General features: G+C 41.2%; 1 protein-coding gene across 2 annotated transcripts in view; it reads right to left on the bottom strand.

The window, feature by feature from the left end:
* TDRD7 (tudor domain containing 7) overlaps positions 1-16,384 on the bottom strand; it is an 86,724-nt gene that overhangs the window by 33,538 nt on the left and 36,802 nt on the right. For both annotated transcript variants that reach the window (XM_032164629.2, XM_032164630.2), the window contains exon 7: positions 3,060-3,646. In XM_032164629.2, coding sequence (XP_032020520.1) covers positions 3,060-3,646 — 587 coding nt within the window. The remainder of the gene's footprint in view (positions 1-3,059; positions 3,647-16,384) is intronic.

Raw genomic sequence — 16,384 nt, 5'->3', positions numbered from 1 at the left:
ACAACTGTGGTCACCTTGTGCCAGTTCATGTTATCAAAACAGGCTACTGTTTTCTTGCGCTTTAGTCCTCAGAGATGATTTCTTCCAGGGTCTCCTTCTAGGGTGTAAAACCTGGCATATCAAGTTTGGGTTACATAACAGAAGCTGTCCCAGCCATAGGATCGAGGCCTTTTTAGCTGGAAGGCTATACTCTAACAGCACCAGCATCACTTGGCCCAGGAGATGGGGCAGATGCCACAAGAACCTTGTTCTTTGTATTGTTCCAGGTTTTACCCAGGCTCCAAGTGGGTACAGCTCTAAGAAATGGTTCCTTTAGGACTATTTCTATGTATTCTTGGTAATTATCAGCAGGGCAGAAGATGCCATAGTCAAGCTATTCATTACAAGGAGAAAAAAAAAAAAAAACTCAGAAAGTCCTACACAAAATGGAAACCACGTGCAATGGCTATTTTAAAATGAAATATTATGTGCATGTTATTGGCTGCAGAAATAGCTGCAGAAGCTTTGCCATACTCTTATAGTTTAAATTTAATTTTTTTTTTTGAGACAGGGTTTCACTGCTATGTTACCTAGGTTGGACCCCTGGGCTCAAGCAATCCTCCCACTTTCGCCTGCTGAGTAGTTGGGAGGATGTGTACGTGCCACTGAGCCAGCTACTATCATTTAAATGTATTGAGCTTTGCAAATACTAAGGCACTGCCTTGAATGCAGCTGCATTCTTGGCTCTGAAGTCCTCCAGAAGGTCTGCAACTGCACCCGAGTGCCCATTTGCTGGGACCTAGAGTCTCACTGGGCCTCTCCCTAGTGCTGCTATGTAGCCCTGGGTGCTCAACTGACAAAGGCCTGGGCTGCAGCCCTGATGTGGTGGTCTGCCAAACACAGGCTCCCGCCAGAAGGGAGGAAGGTGACGAGAAATGGCTTGGGATCTGCAGGCAGCTTCTCTTCTCTTAAGCAGCCAGGAGAGAAGGAGGGCTGCACAGATAGGGGGAAGATGGAGGGTGTTGGATGAGGCACAGTGCAGGACTGACATTACAGCTGGTACGACAGTGGGTAATGACGAGAATGAGGTCATATATTATCCTCAAATTACCTGAGCAAGGGGGGCAAAGAATGATGGATAGGCCAATTTAGGGATGCCCTAAATACAAAGTTTTACAAAGTTAATTTCTGAGACAAGGGATTCCCATATTTGAGATGAGGGTTCTGCCACAGTACCCTCCAGGCCCTAATGAGCCAGAGATCCAGCTTCCAGTGCCTACTGCCTGCCTGGGTGAAGATGCGGATACAGAACAGGGTTCAGTCTGGTGGAGGTTTGCAAAGTCTTGTGGGGAGGGCAGAAGCCAATAACCTAAGGTCAGCCTAATGGCAGACACTACCCATCTTGCTTGCTGGTTGCCAGCCACTCTGCTGAACACATAAAATGCTGACTCCAGGATTTAAATTCCTACTGGGATAAGGTATTTAAATAATCTGACGACCCTGACATAATCATCCTGGAATAGATTAGAACCCTTCTACTGAAGTCCTAGAACTGATCCAGACTCCTGACAAACCTTGGTGTGAACAACAGAAACCATGTGATTGGTCCGGCCCGGTGCTTGGTCTCTGACTATGGCACCAACAATTACTGGTTACAGATACCAAAGGATCCTGCCATGGAAGTTTCTTTATAGTATAGTCAAATGGTAAAAGGTGGTAATGTGGGCTTCAATATCTTTCCTTTACTTCAATACAATAGTGAAACATATTGGGACCTCTAGCCTTCAGCAACCTATTTATATCTTCAGGCCACACCACATCTTAGAATAAAAGCTTTATCCTCTCTAAAGTTTCTGGAGGTTCTTCTAGTTTGAGCATCTGAAGATACGAGGTTCATTCTATTATCTACTCAGATTTCATTTGTTCAAATGGAAGAGCTTTAAATTTTTGAGCTTTTCTTTCATTGAAGGATTCTAATTATTTTTTGTGGTTCTTCTTTGGGCTTTTCCATCCCAGTTATGGGTCTCTGGAGGAGTGACAGCCCAAACCAAAAGACCATTTGGTTGAAGGTGCCCAGATTCTGTTTGCTTCAGCATTTTTCTGATCTGCCCAGCCATGGCCACACCCTGGACTGGTACCTCCAGGGGTTCAGCTACATAGGTTCCCATTCTTTTTCCCAAATGGAGACTGCAAATTATAGTCTTTCTATATTTTCCATGTATTCTGCATTTTCTCCAAAAGTCCAAGACAGGTGCCTGGAGCTGGACTGTTGTTATTCTAGTTATTGTTAGTTACTTCAGCAATGATGCCTTAGGCAATGACGCCTCCTCTCAGGCAATGATACTGAAAGACTCAAATAAACAGAGCATCTTTGGGTCCAAGGTCTAATCTGATGTATTATGCAAGGAAAACAGCTCTGAGCTATTTTTACTTTTAGGAAATACTACATAGTCCCAGATTATAAATCATATTATGTAGTGTGTGGGGCACTTGCCTTTTCTGCGAACTAGGTATTGCTTTTGACATAATATGGTTACCATCACGCTTTTGACATAAATCTTTTTTTCAAGTTCATATTATCATTCCAATTTTTAAAGCTATTAGTAATCTTAGGATAGCTGTATATTTTTAACAATTAACAAATATTAATACATTATTAAGTCTCACTATAACTCTATAGAACTAAGAATATCTTTTTTTTTTTGAGACGGAGTCTTGCTCTTTCACCCTGGCTGGAGTGTAGTGGCGCGATCTTGGCTCACTGCAAGCTCCACCTCCCGAGTTGACACCATTCCCTTGCCTCAGCCTCCCAAGTAGCTGGGACTACAGGCACCCGCCACCACGCCCTGCTAATTTTTTATATTTTTAGTAGAGATGGGGTTTCACCGTGTTAGCCAGGATGGTCTCGATCTCCTAACCTCGTGATCCGCCCACCTCGGCCTCCCAAAGTGCTGGGATTACAGGCATGAGCCACTGCGTCTGGCCATATTATTCTTCCTTTAACCCTCAACATCCATGTGAAGAATAGACAAGTGACAGCAGTACATCAGAATCCTAAAGAATTAGAAAATGAAACTTGCCTGATAACCACTTCATTTGTGTTGCTCAGTTCAACCACCAATACAGATGGCGATGCTTCAGTTGGAATCATTAAAGGAGGAACTGTTATGTCCTCCGTAAAGGTATTAGCGCTTTCAGCAATGTTTTCTTCTATCTGCAAATACTCTCGTTCAACCATAGTCCTGATATCATGATCACCGTGTGCTTGCCCTGCATCCTTTTGGATTTTGTCAGTGGGCAATGGAAGTTTAGCATAGAGAATGGCCTTCTGGGGATTTCCAGAAATGTAGTCTATGGTGCATACATCAGAAAGTGAGGCAAGATTTTTTAAGGCATCCTCAGGGAATTTCACTGTGTACATTTCCTCAAATGCTTTCGGAAGAGCACTGGCCCAAAGGCCACTTGTGTATTTCACCAGCAGGTCTGCTACTTTTTCTTTAAAGTCTCCTGCCATAACTGTTGGACACCCTTTCAATGGTGATGTTTGTTTGGGACCAGGTAGTGGCGATGGAGGTACTTTCTCAGTGTCCAGTTTACTTCTCAAAAGCTGCTTTCTCTTAGCTGGATAAAGAAGTAAATCTTGGCTACCACTGCAAGGTTTCTCCACCTGAAATTTTTAAATAAAGCAAATGACAGATATTTCAGTGACTATAAACAACCCACAAACACATTAATGCATTTTAAATTTTAGTCACGCTGTTTTCAAATTAACAAGTGTACAATTTACTCTTTTCAATTGCTAGGACTTTAATGCATTATCTTCACCTGCAAATAACACGAGCCACATTTCAGAAATAAACAGGAAAATAAAATAGTATTAAATTCACTTGTGCGGCATCGAGACTCCAGATGCCCTAGAAAATCGCGAGCGCTCTGCCCTGTAACGCGTACTCTCATTTAGTCGTCTCTGCCAAATCCAAAACAATAGCTTACAGAACTGACTAAAAATAAGTTGTGAAAAGGTATTAAAACTGTCAGGAATAAACCACTGGGAAGAAAACTAGAAAATACTTAGACAAAATAGGAGTGCCATCTCTCTTCTTCTTGCAATAGCCTGAGAAAACCCTTGGCTTTCCATTATTTAGAAAAAGATGCTCCAGAGATAAAGTACAGTTTTAAAACAACCACAGCAGAAAGTTTAGCTGCAAGTGTTGTCACTCTAACAAACAAGTATTAAAAATACCTAGCACTTGTATGTCATCCAATCTTGAATTTCATTTGCATGCCATTCCTGAGAGGCACAGCTTGATGACATATTTTTATGCAAGAGAAGAAGGAGAAGAGAAACTGATGTATGGTATCATTTTTCTCCCTGAGTTTTAAGCCTTTCTACTGCTAGAGCAGGGGTCAGCTCTACTACTAGAGCATGGCCCAATGCAGTTCATGGCTCATGGGCTAAAGAATGATTTTTATATTTTCAAATGCTAGAAAAAAATCAAAAGAATTATATCATAACTTGCAAAAATTATATGAAACTCAATATACATAAAGTTTTATTGGAACACAGTCATGCTCATTTATTTACATATTCTCTCTGGCTGCTTTTGCTCTACAGTGAATAACTGTGATGGACTGCATCTGTTAGTTGCAGCTGTTGGTCTGCAGAGCCTAAACATTTACCATGGACCTTTACAAAAGCAGTTTCTTGAACCCTGTACAAGACCATTAGACTGAAGTTAAAATTCCCTGCCTTCCAAAATATTTCTATTTTGTCAGATCCTATTTTACCTACTCCTTAGCTGCAATTTAACCCCTTAGGGTAATAATTACAAGTTTACAGGAACCACGGTCCACCTGGAAGAACAGAATTTTAAAGTATGCTGGTTAGGTAGCTTATTAGTAAAGAACACTGACTTTTTACTTCGCTCTCCATACAATGCTTAGGAAGAGTGAACATAAATATTTATGTACAAAGAAAGAAGGTGCTGTCTTGTTACCAGAGAAGAGTTTTGATAAGTCAAAAGACACAGGCAAGTTGGTAATAAAATTCCTTTTCGTCTGACTACATATTCTACATGACACATAGGAAGTGAACGGTATTAATATAACACATTAGGTTTTCCTCTTCATACTTTTGCCAATGTATGCTTAAGTTTTGAGGATTGAGGAAAACTTCCACACCTGGAAAGCCTAAAGCATCACTGAAAGCAGAGGTCTAATGGCACCTCCTGTAATCTGTCATGGTCTCCTGCTGGCACTCTGTGATCCCTCTAAATGGCATGTTATATAATTGGCACAGTTTATGTCCCTTATTTTAAGCCGTAGGGACACAAATAGTTGGAGCATTCCTCATCTTTCTCTTGATGGTTAGTCTACGTCTCTAGAGACCCATGTTTTAAAATCTGAAATCTTAAAATGCCAATCTTCGCTGTGCTTTACGACGCTCAATAAGATAAAAGAATACAGATTAGGTATCCAGAGGTTTGAAACGCACACTTTCGGAGCCAATGGAAAAAGAAAACAGCATTATAAGTGAATGATTAACTTGTCATATAGAATCCCAATTAGTGTAGTCAGTCATGCATCACTTAACGATGGGAATACATTCTCAGAAATGTGTCGTCAGTTTGTTGTGCAAACATCATAGCGTGTACTTATACAAACCTAGATGGTATAGCCTACTCCATTATATAGGTTCATTATAATCTTTTTTTCTTCTAAAAAAAAATGGGATATATGTGCAGAATGTGCAGGTTTGTTACATAGGTATACATGTGCCATAGTGGTTTGTTACACCTATTGACCTGCCCTCTAAGTTCCCTCCCCTCAACCACCACCCCCTAATAGGCCCTGGTAAGTGTTGTTCCCCTCTCTGTATCCATGTGTTCTCAATGTTCAACTCCCACTTAGGAGTGAGAACATGTGGCGTTTGGTTTTCTGTTCCTGTGTTAGTTTGCTGAGGATGATGGCTTCCAGTTTCATCCATGTCCCCACAAGGACATGATCTCATTCCTTTTTATGGCTGCATAGTATTCCATAGTGTGTACGCACCACATTTTCTTTATCTAGTCTATCACTGATGGGCATTTTGGTTGGTTCCATGTCTTTGCTATTGTAAATAGCACTACAATAAACATATGTGTGTGGCCGGGTGCAGTGGCTCACACCTGTAATCCCAGCACTTCGGGAGGCCAAGGCGGGCAGATCATGAGGTCGGGAGTTTGAGACCAGCCTGGCCAACATAGTGAAACCCTGTCTCTACTAAAAATGCAAAATATTAGCTGGGCGTGGTGGCAGGTGCCTGTAATCCCAACTACTTGGGAGGCTGATGCAAGAGAATCACTTGAATCTGGGAGGCGGAGGTTGCAGTGAGCCAAGATCATGCCATTGCACACCAGCCCAGGTGACATTTTGAGACTCTGTCTCAAAAAATGTGTGTGTGTGTGTGTGTGTGTGTGTGTGTGTGTGTGTGTGTGTGTTGTGTGTGTGTGTGTGTGTGTGTGTGTGTGTGTGTGTGTGTGTGTGTCTTTATAGTAGAATGATTTATATTCCTTTGGGTAGATACCCAGTAATGGAATGAATTGCTGGGTCAAATGTATTTCTGATTCTAGATCTTTGAGGAATCGCCGCCATACTGTCTTCCACAATGGTTGAACTAATTTACATTCCCACCAATAGTGTAAAAGTGTTCCTATTTCTCCACACCCTCACCAACATTGTTTCCTCACTTCTTAATAATTGCCATTCTGACTGTCGTGAGATGGTATCTCATTGTGGTTGATTTTGATTAGCATTTCTCTGATGATCAGTGATGTTGAGCTTTTTTTCATGTTTGTTGGCTGTGTAAATGTCTTCTTTTGAGAAGTGTGTGTTCATACCCTTTGCCCACTTTTTGATGGGGTTGTTTTTTTCTTGTACATATGTTTAAGTTCCTTGTAAATTTTAGCTAATTATTAGACGTCTGTCAGATGGGTAGTTTGCAAAAATTTTCTCCCATTCTGTAGGTTGCCTGTTCACTCTGATGATAGCTTCTTTTGCTGTGCAGAAGCTCTTTAGTTTAACATCATTTGTGAATTTTGGCTTTTGTTGCAATTGCTTTTGGTGTTTTTGTCATGAAGTTTTTTCCCAGGACTATGTCCTGAATGGTGTTGCATAGGTTTTCTTCTAGGGTTTTTATGGTTTTGGGTTTTACATTTAAGTCTTTAATTCATCCTGAGTTATTTTTTGTATAAGGTGTAAGGAAGGGGTCCAGTTTCAGTTTTCTGAATATGGCTAGCCAGTTTTCCCAGCATCATTTACTGAATAGGAGATCCTTTCCCCATTGCTTTTGTCAGGTTTTTTGAAGATCAGATGGTTGTAGATGTGTGGTATTATTTCTGAGGTCTCTGTTCTACTCCATTGGTCTATATGTTTGTTTTGGTACCAGTACCATGTTGTTTTGGTTACTGTAGTCTTGTAGTATAGTCTGAAGTCAGATAGTGTGATGCCTCCAGCTTTGCTCTTTTTGCTTAGGATTGTCTTGGCTATATGGGGTCTTCTTTGATTCCATATAAAATTTAAAATAGTTTTTTCTAATTCTGTGAAGAATGTCAATGATAGTTTGATGAGAAGAGCATTGAATCTATAAATCACTTTGGGCAGTATGGCCATTTTCATGATATTGATTCTTCCTATCCATGAGGATGGAAGGTTTTTCCATTTGTTTGTGTCCTCTCTTATTTCCTTGAGCAGCGGTTTATAGTTGTCTTTGAAGAGGTCCTTCATGTCCCTTGTTAGCTGTATTCCTAGGTATTTCATTCTCTTTGTAGTGATTGCGAATGGGAGTTCATTCATGATTTGGCTCTCTGCTTGCCTATTGTTGGTGTAAAGAAATGCTTGTGATTTTTGCATGTTGATTTTGTATCCTAAGACTTTGCTGAAGTTGCTTATCAGTTCAAGAAGTTTTTGGGCTGAGATAATGGGGTTTTCTAAATATAAAATCATGTCGTCTGCAAACAGAGACAACTTGGTTCCCTCTCTTCCTATTTGAATACCCTCTATTTCTTTCTTTTGCCTGATTGCCCTAGCCAGAACTTCCAATACTATGTTGAATAGGAGTGGTGAGACAGGGCATCCTCATCTTGTACCAGTTTTCAAAGGGAATGCTTCCAGCTTTTGCACATTCAATATGGTATTGGCTGTGATTTGTCATGAATAGCTCTTATTTTGAGATATGTTCCATCAATACGTAGTTTATTCAGAGTTTTTAACATGGAGGGATATTGAATTTTATCAAAGGCCTTTTCCGCATCTATTGAGATAATCATGTGGTTTTTGTCTTTGGTTCTGTTTATGTGATGGATTACATTTACTGATTTATATATGTTGAACCAGGCTTGCATCCCAGGGATGAAGCTGACTTGATCGTGGTGGATAAATTTTTTGATATGTTGCTGGATTCAGTTTGCCAGTATTTTCTTGAGGATTTTCGCATTGATGTTCATCAGGGATATTGGCCTGAAGTTTTTTTGTTGTTGTTGCATCTCTTCTCAGTTTTGGTATCAGGATGATGCTGGCTTCATAAAATGAGTTAGGGCAAAGTCCCTCCTTTTCAATTGTTTGGAATAGTTTCAGAAGGAAGGGTACTAGTTACTCTTGTATTTCTGGTAGAATTCAGCTGTGAATCCATCTAGACCTGGGCTTTTTTTGGTTGGTAGGCTATTAAATACTACCTCAATTTCAGAGCTTGTTATTGGTCTATTCAGGGATTCGACTTCTTCCTGGTTTAGTCTTGGTAGGGTGTATGCATCCAGGAATTTATTCATTTCTTCTAGATTTTCTAGTTTATTTGTATAGAGGTGTTTATACTATTCTCTGATGGTAGTCTGTATTTCTGTGGCGTCAGTGGTGATATCCCCTTTATTGTTTTTTATTGTGTCTATTTGATGCTTCTCTCTCTTCTTATTAGTCTAGCTAGAGGTCTATCTATTTTGTTAATCTTTAAAAAAACAGCTCTTGGATTCGTTGATTTTTTTGGAGGGTTTTTCGTGTCTCCAACCTCCTTCAATTCTTCTCTGATCTTAGTTATTTCTTGTCTTCTGCTAGCTTTTGGATTAGTTTGCTCTTGCTTCTCTAGCTCTTTTGTGATGTTGGGGTGTCGATTTGAGATCTTTCTAGCTTTCTGATGTGGGCATTTAGACTATACATTTCCCTCTTAACACTGCATTAGCTATGTCTCAGAGATTCTGGTACAATGTCTCTTTGTTCTCATTGGTTTCAAAGAACTTCTTGACTTCTGTGTTAATTTCGTTATTTACCCAGGAGTCATTCAGGAGCAGGTTGTTCAATTTCCATGAAATTGTGTGGTTTTGAGTGAGTTTCTTAATCCTGAGTTCTAATCTAATTGCACTGTGGTCTCTCTTTTTTTGTGATGGAGTCTCGCTCTGTCCCCCAGGCTGGAGTGCAGTGGCACAATCTCGGCTCACTGCAAGCTCTGCCTCCCTGGTGTATGCCATTTTTCCTGCCTCAGCCTCCTGAGTAGCTGGGACTACAGGTGCCTGCCACCACACCTGGCTAATTTTTTGTATTTTTAGTAGAGATGGGGTTTCATCATGTTAGTCAGGATGGTCTCAATCTCCTTACCTCGTGATCCACCCACCTCAGCCTCCCAAAGTGCTGGGATTACAGGCGTGCGCCATCGCACCCAGCTGAGACGGTTTTTTATAATTTCAGTTCTTTTGCATTTGCTGAGGAGCATTTTACTTCCAAATATGTGGTCAATTTCAGAATAAGTGCCATGTGGTGCTGTGAAGAATGTATATTCTGTTGATTTGGGGTAGAGAGTTCTGTAAATGTCTATTAGGTCCACTTGATCCAGAGCTGAGTTCAAGTCCTGAATATCATTGTTAATTTTCTGTCTTGTTGGTCTAATATTGACGGCGGGGTGTTAAAGTCTCCCACTATTATTCTGTGGGAGTCGGTCTCTTTGTAGGTCTCTAAGAACTTGTTTCATGAATCTGCGGGCTCTTGTATTGGGTGCATATATATTTAGAATAGTCAGCTCTTCTTGTTGAATTGTTCCCTTTACTATTATGTAATGCCCTTCTTTGTCTTTTTTTTAATCTTTGTTGGTTTAAAGTCTGTTTTGTCAGAGACTAGGATTGCAACCCCTGCTTTTTTATTTTTTTGCTTTCCATTTGCTTGGTAAATTTTCCTCCATCCCTTTATTTTGAGCCTGTGTGTGTCTTTGCATGTAAGATGGGTCTCCTGAATATAGCACATTGATGGGTCGCTCACTCATTGCCTCCCTTGGCTGGGGGAAAAGGGTTCCCCTTCCCCGTGTGGCTCTCAGGTGGGCCGTCGTACCATACTGTTCTTCCTTCTCTCTGTGAGTCATGCCAGCCTTCTAGTCTACTTTGATGACAGAACCTGGATACTCTGGTTGCCAATGAAGGATTCACACACTTACGGTTTTTTTTTTGATGACAGCCTCCAAAAGCCGCTGTTTCTAGTCAGCTATCTTGCCCCCCGCCCCACCCCCAGCTCCATTACAATCTTATGGGACCACCATTGTGTATACATACAGTCCATCATTGACCAAAATGTTGCTATGCAGCACTTGACTAATTTTAGATTTAGATGTGGTGGTTCTCTGCAGCCAAACCCAGATGAGCCTGTAGAGCCCACCTTAAAACTTTTCTTCAGTTTTCACATACCAATCTCAACACTTTCTCTGAAGTGGGTGGTAGAAACTACTTTCAGTGGACAATAACCCATCTTATCTAAAATAACTTCCTAAGCCCCATCCCCCCACTGTCCACATAGCTTCTTCTAACCCAAAAGAAGGTAAGAGGGTTCTTTGGCTTTATTATCTTTTTCTTTCCAAGGAGTGTACTGAGAATCTGGGATGCTTCAATGCTTAGTCTCCCCTCTCCCAGTCCCCAAACTGCCATTCCATCTGTGCCTTGGATGTGATTAGTGCCAATTACACCTAATAACATACCTATCAAACCTCTAACAATGACCTCTGACATGACCAGCACAAGTTCTTCCAAATAGGAACTGCCATCTTAACTGAAGTTAGGGACATTATGTCCACTTGAGTTGGTCCAGGGCAAGAGCAGAATTCCCATTTTTCTGGCTTTTATTCCAGAATAATACTTAAAGATCATCTGGAGGTACTAAGCTTCCAGGGCTGTGTCTGCAGCATTTAAGTCAAACTTTGCCCATCGGCCTATAAAGTGAATTTTTGATCAATAAGCCTGAATTTACCCAAAGTACAAACCATAGCCAAATAATCATCTGAATTAGAAGACAGATTTTTTTTTCCGTCAGCAGTTTTATATTATTTTTATTGTTTAAAGCAGATAACCATATCCCACTCTAATGACTAGTTCCTTGAATTGTAAGCACTTACCAGTCTTTAATGGCTTCTTCTTTTATCTCAAAACAGTTAGTTATGTGCCTATATTCCACTTGTTCTCCAATGATTTGGCTTCTATGCATTCAAATAAGCATTTACTAAGATTAATCATAGGCCTAACAAGGCACCGAACCTGACTCTAACTAGAGTTGATTCAGATATCCTTCAACACTTCAGGCAAATATTCACGGATAAATTTAGTGATATGGAAAATATACCTGGTCCACGTACTTCATTCCAATCTTTGGGGTTTCTTTTCTTTTTCTCTCTCTCTTTTTGTTAAGGCTGGGTCTTGTTCTGTTGCCCAGGCTAGAGTGCAGTGGCGCAATCCCGACTCACTGCAACCTCCACCTCCTGGGCTCAAGCGATCCTCCTGCCTCAGCCTTCTAAGTAGTTGGGATTACAAGCATGAGCCACCATGCCAGGCCAGCTGAGGGGTTCCTCAATTCAAAGGCAACAATTCATGAAACTCCTTTTAAAGTTAAAAAAATATAACTTAAAGAAAATATAATTCTTTTTCAGTTATGAGTATGGAAAACACAAACATGTTTTTCCTATTTTCTCATTCAACAACAATCAACACAGACTTGTGTGACCAAACGAGTGGGGGTCTCCCCACTCCAATCAAACAATCAATTCTGCACTGGATATCAGCTGAATCCCACCAATTCAATTCTGACACTATCTACCTGGAGACAGCATCAGATCCCACAGGTTGAGGGTTCAGTCCCACAAGACTGTCCCCTTTTCAGACACCAGTTACAAGCCTGGGGCTCTGGAACCTCTGATGAACTGGATCAAGCTGGGGTTCCCAAGACCCTCTCTTTAGTTTTAATTCGCTACAGTGGCTCACAGAAATCAGGGAAACATGTTTACTGGTTTACTATGAAGGATATGGCTGGGTGCAGCAGCTCACACCTATAATCCCAGCAATTTGGGAGCCTGGGGTAGGAGGATCATTCACTTCAGGCTAATAGTTGAAGACCAGCCTGGGCAACATTGTGAGAATCTCAACAAAAAAATTTTTAAAAATAGCTGGATGTGATAGTGTGCACCTATAATCCTAGCACTTTGGAAGGCTGGGGTGGGAGGACTGCTTGAGCCCAGGATGTCCAGGCTACAATGAGTTATGATGGTGCCACTGCACGCCAGCTTAAGGGACAGAGCAAAACCTGTCTCTAAAAAAATACACGTGTGTGTGTGTGTGTGTGTGTGTGTGTGACAGATATATGTATAAATTAAAGGATATTACAAAAAAATACCAGTGAAGAGATGCTTAGTGTGAGATATGCCGGAAGAAGTGTGGAGCTTCCATGCCCTCTCTGCTACCCTACAGGAAGCTCCATATCTTCGGCTATCTGGAAGCTTTCTTCCTGCTTTGGGTTTTTATGGGGGCATCATTCCGCAGGCATGATTAAGTCATTGGCCACTGGTAATCAACCTAATCTTTAGGCCCTCTACCCTCCCCAGAGGTTGGTTGGGGCTGAAAGTCCCAACCCTCTAATCATGTCTTGGTCTTTCTGGTGACCAGCCCCATCCTAAAGCTACTAGGGGTTGCCAGTCATCACTCATTAGTTAAAAAAAAAAAAAAAGACATTACTTTGGAGAGTCACTTTGGATTTTAGGAATTGTATGCCAGAGAATGGGGAAGGCCAAATATATATTTTACAATATCACCCAGCTCAAACTCTCTAAATTTTCATATGAATAGAAATTTCCTGGGCATTCTACTGTGATCACCATCTGTCATCTATAAAAAGTGCCACGTCTTTTTAATTTTCTGGCAAATGGGTTTAGGAAAGAGACCTACTACTATATCTATCCCACAAGAACCTTGCTAAAGATAAAGAGTTGCTATAATGTGAGTTACATTGTGGTGTCCATTCTTTACTGGGCTCTGGTGCATCTGACAAGACTTACATGTTCATCTCCTGCCTCATCTCCCAAGACAGAACAGCCGTCTTATGGTCTTCACAAATGACCAAGGCAAGCCAACATCTACATGAAACATGGCTTTTATTATTTCTTTAGTGTGATAATCAACTGCTAACCACTTCAGGTAGATCTCTCAAAAGGGAGCTTTTACAGCATCTAGTTCCTTTAGCCCACTTGATTCAGGCATATACTTGAGGAGGGAGTCAGAAGGCCTCCTCTACTGTGGGAGAAGACTCAGGACCATACTCCTATCCTTGTCCTTCATGTTTTCTTTGTTTTGTGGCTCTGTAATTTTTTCTTTGGTTCTGAATGTCCACCCAAAAAATCCATCAGTCCAATGACTGGGAACTAGCATGACTTGTAACTTCACATACCATGTGTACACTCCCACCCCCACCTCCAACAGGAGAGACAGGTAACATAAAAGATGAACTCCGGACACCATGGAGTCAAGCCCCTTCCTTTGCTGATCATCAGAAGATGCTGTACCTAATAGCCTTAAACTTTCTATTCCCGTAAATTCATGATAATCAGCTTGATTTCTGCCACATTTGGAATCACAATTTGAATGAGACACTTCCCTCACACCCCTCTGGGTTTCTGTAAGTTTGAAGCAGAAATACTGGGCTTGGCAGATGTGAGGCTGTGATGCTGTGAAATATATATTTGGTCTTCCTTCCCAGTTTCCTAAATACAATTCCTAAAATCCTTGGAATCTCCAAAGAGCTTATCTTTTTGTATGCTAATACTGACTCAGAGCTTCAGGGTAGGGCTGCTTACCAGAAAGTCCAAGGCAGGATTAGAGGGTTGAAACTTTTGGCCCCATTCAACTTCCAGGGAGGGAAGAGGCACTGAAGGTCAAGCTGATCACCAGTGGTCAGTGGTTTAATCAACATGCCTGCATAACGAAGCCTCCATAAAAACCCAAGAGGACAGGTTTGGAGGGCTGCCTGGAGGGTGGCAGGCCCAGGGAGGGCATAGAGACTCCATGCTGCTTCCCCCGTTTATGCATTTCTTCATCTGTATCGTCTGTAACATCCTTTGTAATAAATCAGTAAATAGAACTGTTTGCCTGAGTTCTGCGAGCCACTCCAGCAAATTAATCAAACCCAAAGAGGAGGTTTTGGGAACTCCAATTTGAAGCTGGTCAGTCAGAAGTTCTGGAGGCCTGGATCTGCGCAACTAGCGTATATGTAGAGGAGCAGCAATTTTGGGGATTGAGCCTTCGCCCTGTGGGATCTGATGCTATCTCCAGGTAGACAGTGTTGGTATTAAATTAGAGGGCACCCAGCTGGTGTCTGCTGCTTGGTTTCTGGGGAAAACGCCCACATTTGGTCACAGAAGCCTTCTGTGTTGATTGTTGTGGTGTGAGAGCAGAGGAAAAACACACTTTGAGTATTTTTCCAAAACAGGCCCAAAAACTTAAAATATGAATTTCTTCAGGAGTCTGTTCAGACAAATAAAAGTCTTCATCCTACATGCCTGGAAACTTGCTTCTCCTTAACTCTAAGGGTCTTTACTTCTTTCTTTCTAGTTTTACCCGTGCTGTAAACTTAAAAGTTCTTGAAGTCAAACTCCTTTGAATCTATGAAGGCTTACCTGCTAATTCTTTAGCACGGGCCTCTGAGGTAAGCTTACTGTTTCTTCTGAAAATTAGAATATTCTTTAGGGTTCTATAACAGAATTGGTATTGTCCAGTTAAATCAAGCTTTCCAAAGCATTTATATGGGCACAGTTTTGTTTCCACAGGGTAGTAGTCATTTTTGTTGAAGCTTTAAATTAAGTTCTAAATTTCGTTTTATATGGTCACCACCCAATATAAACCTGAGACAGTACAGCAAAATCACATTTACCTAGAGGCCTCCTTTCTAGCACTGCAAGCATTAATAATGGTTATGAGCTCAAAACAAACCAAAAACAACAAAGAAAAACAAAGCAAAAAATAATCCCATTTTAAAATTTGACTTCAATAGTGAATAAAAGATCCCTGAGTGCCTAGCAACAACTAAAACATCGAAGTCACTGACCAGAAGCTTGCACCCTACGATCAGCCAGTTCACAGAAAGGTTGACCAGCTGATGACTTCCTTAAGAGGTGGCCTTTTTATGCTAAAGCTGACGAGTGCTGGAAAAGTCAGACAACTGAGAAAGAGATAGGGAAATGGTCCCCAATGGCATCACTGTGTCACAATGCAGATGCACTGATCAGGACAGATATGAAGCATGCAAGGGCAGCCGGTGTGGTGTACCCTGTATGCAGGAGCTAAACCCATCCAATCCACTGTTCCATATCACCTACAACCACAACCATCTCTGCCAGAATGTACTGAGGCTAGTGATGATAAGCCCAAGATATTCAGAAACGGTTACAGTGCTTCAGTCAATTCTCTTTGAGAAAGTTAAGGTTTTGTAGCATATTCCACAGAGACTTAATCAAAGGTAAAAGTAAAAAGATCCTTGTAGAGGGTAACCCTTGACTGTTGACAAACCATCTACTCAGAGAAACTCTTCTCTGCCATCTTAGATGAGTCATTTAATAGACTCTATGTACTTCAAGGTCAACACTTCCGCTTACTCCCACCCCTTTAACTAGGAAAGACCTTTCACCAATGCTGTCTTTAGACACACATTGCAATTATTTATATTAGGATAAACTTCAAGTCATTTTCCATTAGCATGGCCTGAGGTTAGGCTTCTTGCTCATGTTCCTTTAGGAAGATAATGGAGTCTTCTCCTACTTGAACATGTGCTGAGCTTTTTGGAATTGCTTTTGGCCAGTGGCTGTGGCTTTCAATGTGCATTGGACACATTCCTTGCTCTCATTATTCTTTGCTCTCATTACCTTTGGCAGGAGTTGGGGCAGGTGCAGGGAGGGTAGGGGGACTGGAATCCATTCACGGATTGTTAAAACGTCAGGAACTCTCTTTGGCTTGGAGTTTATTTTGACTTCATTTCCTCCACTGCTCTTTATTTCTTTTCAAGTTAAAGTTTTGTTTTTCTCTCTTTAGCTTTTCCTCTGTTTGTATTCAGTTTCTTTGTAGAGCTTGCTGGGCATGTCCCTGGTTGAGCA

This window comes from Hylobates moloch, unplaced genomic scaffold (assembly GCF_009828535.3).
Source record: "Hylobates moloch isolate HMO894 unplaced genomic scaffold, HMol_V3 SCAFFOLD_10, whole genome shotgun sequence".
NCBI lineage: Eukaryota > Metazoa > Chordata > Mammalia > Primates > Hylobatidae > Hylobates > Hylobates moloch.
This window is presented reverse-complemented; position numbering and strand designations above follow the sequence as displayed.